Here is a 9,184-nt window from a genome sequence, read left to right on the forward strand (position 1 = left end):
GGAAGTGTTTGTATGGATAAACAAGCACGCAAACACGACAAATAAACTGAAACTTGCAAAAAAAGGCTATTTTTTTATGTGCAGCCTGCTACTGTGGTTGCACTTACGACCGGATCTAATACTGCCCCTCTCTTCCGAGTCTGTGTCTGTGAAACCCGTGTGAGCACGCCTACTCTTCGTCCCCAAGATTACACTGTATCTCACTGTCACCGTGAGGTGCTAAAGAAGGAATGGGATGTTTATTGCATTGCTCAGTATAACTATAGGGGAAGGACATCATGGAGAAGACAGTTAAATTGTGACACTGCAGTAAAGTAAAAAAAAAGTTTTTATTTTCCTCTCAACACAAAGAACATGGCCTCTCAAAGTGTGACTTTGCATGGCTGAAATGCTTTAAATCGACGTACCGACAAACAGACAGCCACACAACCTTGAAATGGCTGGTATATACAGTAAAGTAAACTCAGTTCCCACCCGCGGCCATGTCACGACTTTTACTATCTAATAATCGACTCCACTCAACGGAGCCTTTTTGCGACGACAATGTGAGCAAGCTCCTCAAAAGGCAAAAGTAAGAACAGCCATTCATACAGTACAGCCAAGAAATCCATAACTCACATCACAACACGGCCAAGGTTTTCTCAGGCGACATAAGGGGTGTTAAAAGCAAGCATGGATGAGATTTAATGTTTCATGAAAGGCCATGTAAAATCCTATCATCACCAGCCTATGCCGTACCCTCATAAAACAATACCAGTTAATGTGGCACCAGACCTTTTAGTCTAGTAGCCAACTAGGTGAACCCGGAAATGTTGAGTACACCAAAGTTTTTTGGCAGAAAAGGGAAGTATGGGTCCCCAGTATACAGAAATGCATATGATGAGCAATTTGAATAATTAGCATAATTAGCATAATTAGCTTAATCGTCCAATTTGACCACATATTTTGCACTGTATGTGGTCAATTCCTACAATATTGGAGTCTTTTTAGAGGTTTTAGAGGATGCTGAATTAAATTCTGCCACTTTCATACTTTAAAATGGTAACTGAATAACAAATTTGGATACATTTAGACACATTTGTTATTAATTTTGGACGAAATCTAAGATTATTTTCATGGTAAACACAATAATCTTACATTTCAGAATCATGAGTGCTCTTGTGAATGTTAAAGCATTTTTTTTTCAGGGTGTAGTGAAGCTGAATCCCCTCCTGATACTTGACTCCTGATTCAAATTTGCATTTCTGGAGGAAAAAGCATTGCGATTGCAATAAACTCTTTGGGTTAAACACCCTGTTGCCTCATGTGAGCGGTGAAGCTGAGAAGGCCAGTCTGCTTGTGAGGTGGCTAGGGTGAACAGATGTCACCAGAGTCACAATGTAAACGCTTTGATGGTGATTGGGTATCACCTCTGGCACACCCACTAAACGCGGTTAAACTACCTCAAAAGCTGCTGGGCACCAGTATGCATCGTAACCACCAACCACATGTGTAAGATACATTTGAAGTGTTTTGTATCAAATGAAAAAGTCAGACAGGGACAGAACGCACTGTGCTAAAGGTAGTTAGACAGTTGAGATGTGTCAGCAGATCAAGAAATGCAGAAGTTCTGTTAGAGGGGATTTTACAAGAAGTCATGGGTTATTACTGAGTACAGAGTGGACGAGACAATCATGTGGGTGCCTCATGAGCCCAGAGTGACATCACTGGGCTGGGCCATAAAAGATCGAACATTCATATGAAACAACATATGAAAGTTAGCATCCGGCAGTTTCTGTATGCTGGGGCTCTATGGGCTGGCTACTAGACTATTTACTAAGTTCCTAGGTCCTGCACATGTTCAAATATATTGCCTGTTCTCATTAACTTTCAGAACTCCAAGCATGTGATGGTTATCCCACACATATGGATGACAACAGAAAATGCATTAAGAAAAGAATACCAGATTTTATTTTTTTTTAAAGATATTTTTGGGGGGCTTTTTGCCTTTTAATGAGATAGGACAGTGAAGGTTTGGACAGGAAATTAGATGGAGAAAAGAGGTGGGGAGTGGGATCGGGAAATGTATTCACGCCGACTCACTGGTCAATCACAAAGAAACCAAAAGTAGGACCCATACGAGTGTTTAACATGGATGTATGGCCAATGCTAACATATTAGTGTCGTTTCAAGTGTCATTCTTCATACACAGCAAAGGTTTTACCTTTATATTTAAAACCTGGTATGTGTTAGGTATCAATAATTGTTACATCATAACTCCACAAGATGTTACATCATATATTTGACCAACAAATATTGTTTCTGTTACCAGCCAGTGCAAAGTTTAGCATTAAAAGTTTAAGCTGATGATTTTATAGTGTTTTTGTCATGATGTGATTTTAATACTATATATATATATATATATTTGTGTGTGTGTGTGTGTGTATGCAACCAGGGAAATGCTATCTAAAGTAAATTCAGTAAAGTTTTGCCTTTTAATGAGATAGGACAGTGAAGGTTTGGACAGGAAATTAGATGGAGAGAAGAGGTGGGGAGTGGGATCGGGAAATGACAGCGGGTCGGATTCGAACTTGTGTCCCCGTGGGTGTTCAAGCCCGTATATGGTCGGGGCTACTGCTTGCGCCACAGTGCCCCCGAGAAGAAAATAATACCAGTTTAAAAGTTAAATGGGTTTCACCAACCAATCTGGGGCCCTAATTCAATAGATGTGCAGCGTAGTGTATGAGCCAAGGGCCCCGAAAAAGAGCAGTCACTACCACTTGGGGGGCAAAAGCTCACTATAATTTTCTAAAAGCTATGTATCTCTGAAGTATATTGATAGCAACTTGGATATGGTAGCTTTGTGATTGTACAGCCTCTTAAGTAAACCTCCTATTGGGCCATTCCATGTCGAATCAACCCATCTCCCATCTAATTTTTTCTCTAATTTCAAATTACAGGCACTTTTTATGGGGGTGCAAGTTTAGGGGTTTCATAAAGCTACTAGAAATTTTGTATATCTATCACTTTGCATAATTGGAAAAAAAAAACATAACTAAATTCTAAACATCCAGAATTTAAAATATCCGACTAATATTTGTCTTCCTGTTGTAAAACAAACCTTTGGGGGTATCTGTGTAGTTCCAAGGCCATAGGTGATTTAATCTAGCAGAAACTGGCCTATAAAGATGGCTCCAGAATGAAAATGTCAAAGGAGTGATTGACACAAGCAATGACAATGTACAAACCATGCTCCCTTCCGTTGGTTTTGACGGGTTTTTTTATTTCAATATTGATGTTGCATACCCTGTAATAAATGTGTAGCTGCCCCCCTGAATTTCTCGTAAGAGTTCTAGCATCTCTGACACCTGCATGGGGCACTGTCTGATTCGTGGCAGAGTTCACCGTGACAACCGAGCTGACAGCTGTGCCCACTGTCATCGGTGCGATCCCAGGAACACAAGGTCAAAGGGTCAATTTTGTCCTGGGCACTGTCCAGCTGAGGCAGTAGGGCGATGACAGGAAACTTTGGCTGGGCTGTCTGCTGTGGCCATTGTGGCTGCATTAAAAAAAAAAAAGTAAATTGATACCGCATGGCCGTATCATGCAGGATTTATTGCACCAATTCACAACATGATTGGAAAGGACTTGGACAGAGCCGAATAAAGCCTTTGCCAGCTCCATGAAGGACACAAAGGCATGAAGGCATGCAGTCAAGTCCAATTTGCAGGAGACATAGACCTGCATGCTTTCAGCAATGACTTCCTTATGAATTGCATGATGTAAAGGGGTCACCAATTAGGAAAAACAGAAGGAAAGACAGAACGAAGGAAAAGAATGAAAGAAAGAAAGAAAAAAAGAAAGAAAGAGAGAAGGTTCTCAGATTCCTGTGAGCGCTTAGGACAGCCGTCAGTCAAGGAAGGCGTTGAGTAATTATATCACACCTTTTGGGATAATGTCTAGACTCCTTCGTCAGCCTGCAAATGCTGACCTAGAAAACGGCTACAGTGAGCTGGCGACAGCGGACAGGGGCCAGGGTTCAAAAGTAGGTGGATGCTTTTCGGCACAGCTCCTGCCAGGTCTGGGCTATTAATAGGAGGATCAGGAGAAAAGCAGTGCACACACACACACACACACACACACACACACACACACACAGACACACCAATTTAACATACTGTAAAATCCCACTGACCACATTTCACGAAACGCCCAGAGTTGTTGACCTAAAAAAGAACACGCTTAATGAAGTTCTTCCATCCGAGTAAACCGAGAGTCCAATTTTTGCCAACCCTCCAGAGAACCAAAGCCATAGAACTCGGAACTTATTCTCAAGTTATGCTTAATGCGAGTCCTGATTTTAGTCCTCCGACAGCAGGGGTCAAGGTAAGCCGTCCCGAGGGCTGCACCAGAGCGTAAGAGACTTCAGAGTGACAGGAGCAGTGGAAGGACGGGTGTGGGGACACTCTTTAGGGACTCTGCACCTGAGCCTTACTTACAGCCTCCACTCCAGCAACCAGGTGACGCTTTTCACACTCCTATCAAAATGCCAAAACAGCCAAGAGGCCGCAAACTTTACTGAATTTACTTTAGATAGCATTTCCATGGTTGCATACACACATATATATATATATAGTATTAAAATCACATCATGACAAAAACACTATAAAATCATCAGCTTAAACTTTTAATGCTAAAATGTGCACTGGCTGGTAACAGAAACAATATTTGTTGGTCAAATATATGATGTAACATCTTGTGGAGTTATGATGTAACAATTATTGATACCTAACTTAAATATAAAGGTAAAACCTTTGCTGTGTATGAAGAATGACACTTGAAACGACACTAATATGTTAGCATTGGCCATACATCCATGTTAAACACTCGTATGGGTCCTACTTTTGGTTTCTTTGTGATTGACCAGTGAGTCGGCGTGAATATATTTCCGCACATCGGGATATCCATTACAGTCAGTAAGGGGGAGCGCTTAAAGATTACCCATGACTTCCCTAAAGCACTGATTGAAAGGACAGTGCTTGAGTCAACCATGACCGGGCATCATTGCGGAGGGGGGCTTTGCAGCACCCATTTCAGGGCCGGTCCCATAAACCCCATTAAGTACTCCGCAGCTTCTGCCTGCTCACAAATAATTCATTAGGAGATGTTCTGTTAATCTTTTGTGTTCTCCATTGTAAGTACAGCACATTGTTTTTAATGGCCCCTACTCTGAAAAGTGTAAGCCACTTTGAGAGACCAGAATATAGTGTGTGGAGTGACATTGTAAATGGATAATTTATGTTTGATCAATAACTCCAGAGCTGCAGCAAACCTCTGAGAAAAAACCATGCCCTTAGAAGAATGGAGCCTCTTGAAAGATCCAAAGGTACTGAAGCTGCACTGGGGAACAGGATATCACCTGATGTTTGTATGCAAATCACTGCATCTCAACAGTGTTGTCCACACGCTGATCAATACGGCTCAGACGAGATCCCTGAGAAGCATATATTTCTAGTTGGCTACATAGGCGGCACACATGTAAATTTCCCCCCAGGGAATACTGCTTGTCTGTCAGTTAGGTCTGCTACCTACTGCACAACGGTTTAGCTGATCCTATTTGTAACCATTCAGGTCCATATTACAGGCACGCCAACAAATGAAAAACAGAGAGCCTAAAGTAATAGAATCCATTAAGTTTCGGTTGCTCAATTTCCCTGGAGATTTCCATCTGGTGTGTAAGTGTGGTACACAATTTATCAATACGCAGGAAATGCCAAACACAGGAACCAGCAATTCTGCACACACACACACACACACACACACACACACACACACAGTAGTCAGTCAGCATAAATGCACAGTCACTCATCTACACGTTAAAAAGTGCACACACATGAACACTTATTCTCAACAGTGTTTCTCTTTACAGTCACAGCAGTCCAGTGAAGTCTATATGACTGAAAACAGACCTTAATGGCCATCCTCTGCACCTGCCTTCAACAGCAAGCTCAACTTCCAAAGATTAAATGCCCTATCTATGTGCACCGACTGAGCAGTGTTGCACATACACATGTATGTACTCTCTCTCTCTCACACACACACACATAGAGAGATGGGGAGAGGGAGAGAGCGAGAGAGAAAGAGAGAGAGTAATGTGTTTAAGAATGTTCTGGATAAAAAAACGAGGAACTGATCCTGAGCATGAGCTCTCCTCTCTGCTTGCTTGTCACCGCAAGGCCTCATACACACACACACACACACACACACAACACTCACAGACCTCTCTGATGACTGTTTGGGGTCAACCACATCAGAGTCAGAAAATCCCTCTGAGATGACACAGGCGCCAAAACAACATAACAGCTAATCCACTCAGAGGTGGGTTCCCTTCAAACAGAGCGCCCCAGCTTGATCCCGGCAAAGATTGGGCGAAGTGAGCTCGACACAAGGCGAAATATTCAATCAGTTCCACCTATGATTCCACTAATTACATCGGTTGCATTGTTGACTGTTGTGCCTTGAGTTCATGACATTGAATCTTTTCTTGGCAGAAGTAGCTGGAATCAGTAAAGAATAAAAAATGCGAATCCTGGTTATTATATATTTTTATCTCTGATAGGGGGGGTGCGCACGGTGCATGGCTCTAATCACTTCTGTGGGAATCGCTGCCTTAATGATCGTCGTTCTTGTTTGTCAAATGTACATCATTTCAAACGGTATCCAGTCTCCCCCCAGACTTTATTCAAGCTTTGGAGAAGGTTCGATTAAATCAGATGACCACGGCCGGAGAGGTTAGAGGTGGATATTTAAGTATGTGTTTTGCCCTCGTAAATTTGTACCGATTGTGACATCCTATCCTAAGGTCCTCTCCCTCATCTTCACTTGACGTACAAGTGAATTGTGCTCGGTACGATGACGACATATCCAATTAAGGTAACAATATGAGAAGGCTGGTACTGTCGGGTGTATACATATATGTATATATATGAAATCGTTCCGATTGATCTTTTTTTATAAACATAAACATGTGTGTAGTAATTAAACGCTTAACATGTATCTCTCATTCATAACAGCCACCGCACAGCATCTGCGTGCATATAGGCTACTTTATTTCAGAATTGAAACCCCAAATCGTGAAGTCTGTCCCTGCACGTATGCTGTAAGGATCTGAGAGTCAGAGCTGTTGAGGAGACTGCATGAATTATCCTCAGGATCTCATCACACCGCCACCATGCGTCGGGTTATCGGCCAGCAAGAAAAGCCACTGCAGCTTGCCAACTTCTTATTGACGTGCTATTGTATGCCCAAAATTGTGCTGCAGAAACTGCATTAAAACATGTCATCTCACCAAAACAGTCAAAAAATCAAGAGAGTATTCAAATCTCGGGAAACATTTCAGCATTTCTCTGTTCTCCACGACCACTTATTATTATCATACAATGATGTACTGCTGTCAGTTGAGGAAATGTTCGTTAGGAATAAAAAATATGCCACTAATAAATCACTAAGACCTTGTTATAAAACCGAACGGGAACACTATCCCTGCATAATCGATGACGTCTCGACGTGAATTTCACCTCACATATAGCAGCATTAGCTTTAAATGAATATGGCTCGAAAGCAAATTTAAATGCGAGGTAGGTGGTAATAACCACAATACAACACCCAGAGATTCTGTTGAGGTGTTGCCTTCATCTCACGGACTCCCATCACCAGAACTGCCATATGGAAATGTAATGCCGCAAGAGCATAAGCAATTCCATATATCAGCCCACATAATACATTGCGCTAAAGTTCTCCTTGATTCATGACAGCTGAGTGGCTAAATTGCATGACCTCCTCAAACAGAAAGCTACTTTGAGTTTAATGTACATGTGGAAGTGTATATGTGTGCGTGTTGTGTTGAGAATGGCTGGTGGGGATAAGAAGTCAGATATATAGGGGTACGATATATATCATATAGGAACATAATATTAGATTGTGTTGCTGTTTTCAATGTAGGTATGAAGTAGCCTAATCGATTTCCGTTTGCATGAAGTATCCATGTCAACGCGTGTTTGGAGCGCGCAACAGTTAAATTGACGGATCACAGCCCATCACACATCACATAGGCAAGGACGGTCTCACTTCTCTTCCATCACAGTCCAGACATTGTGTACTGAAATTGGAGCCCCTCGCATCTTGTACTAGAGTCTACATGATTGCCTAAGACAGCGTTCGAATTCTACAGTGGTATGATTTCTAGGTGATGGGGCTGGTAACGACATTTAACTATGCCCTATCATTGGTTTGTGAGCCGAATAACCTCCCCTGCTTCTAATCCTGACCATGAACGGCTGGTGTTAAAAATCGAATTCAAAATGTCAAGGCAACATACCGAGACCATAAGATGAACCATATCGTGTTTCCTTGCGCGCGAAAAAGACTTTTAATGGTCAAACGTACAGTTCATCATTATATTGCAGCATGAGTCACTTAAAAATTATATAAACGAGGGTATATCTCATTTTTAATGTTCCAATTTCCCAAACAGTTCAGCAATTAATGGACATAAGCAGCTCACGTATCCGCTTGAGCATTCTGCAAGAATTTTTATTGAGCTCTCGCTCAATGCCTGCATTGAACGGCAAACCTGGCAAGTGAATGCGTCTCCCAAGCTCCTGCCTATATTCCTGTATTTTTGCAGGGCAGACGGATATTTCCGTATAAAAACACACATATTGACACACAGGAGGTACGAATTAGCAAATAAATACATTACGGATTTAGAGAGTGATTACCTACCTCGCACACACGTGACCATCATAAAAAATACGAGATTCCAAAATATAACTCCAGTTTTAATCCTCATTTTCTTAGCTAGTAAAAAGTCCACTGGACCACGTTTAATACATCCTCTCTTGAAAATGTTAAAGATTTCCGTCGACCTGATGTGATAGGCTACCCCTCTATGCCATTTATGCTCATGTTCACATGGAGATAATTGTTCTTTTTTTCGGTCTCCGTCCTTCGGCCAGAAGCGGAGCGTCTTCCGTTGTGGCTGGCGTGCGGTCACAGCTCGAAGTGAACAGCGGTGCTGGGATACCACAGCAACCTTGACTAGGACTCAACCATCTCGCCAACAGGGGCAAAAACTCGCAGCTCTCAAAAACAGTCGCCGGTGCGTCCGGTTAAACTCCGCAGTTTCCCAACGTCTGTTCCTTTT

General features: G+C 42.1%; 1 protein-coding gene across 3 annotated transcripts in view; it reads right to left on the reverse strand.

The window, feature by feature from the left end:
* csmd3b (CUB and Sushi multiple domains 3b) overlaps positions 1 to 8,928 on the reverse strand; it is a 363,440-nt gene extending 354,512 nt beyond the window's left edge. For all 3 annotated transcript variants that reach the window (XM_031585978.2, XM_031585977.2, XM_042710745.1), the window contains exon 1: positions 8,764 to 8,928. In XM_031585978.2, the coding sequence (XP_031441838.1) occupies positions 8,764 to 8,830 (67 nt within the window). In that variant the 5' untranslated portion in view covers positions 8,831 to 8,928. The remainder of the gene's footprint in view (positions 1 to 8,763) is intronic.
* Between the last annotated feature and the right edge of the window lie 256 nt (positions 8,929 to 9,184).

The sequence above is a fragment of the Clupea harengus genome, chromosome 19 (genome assembly GCF_900700415.2).
Source record: "Clupea harengus chromosome 19, Ch_v2.0.2, whole genome shotgun sequence".
Lineage (NCBI taxonomy): Eukaryota > Metazoa > Chordata > Actinopteri > Clupeiformes > Clupeidae > Clupea > Clupea harengus.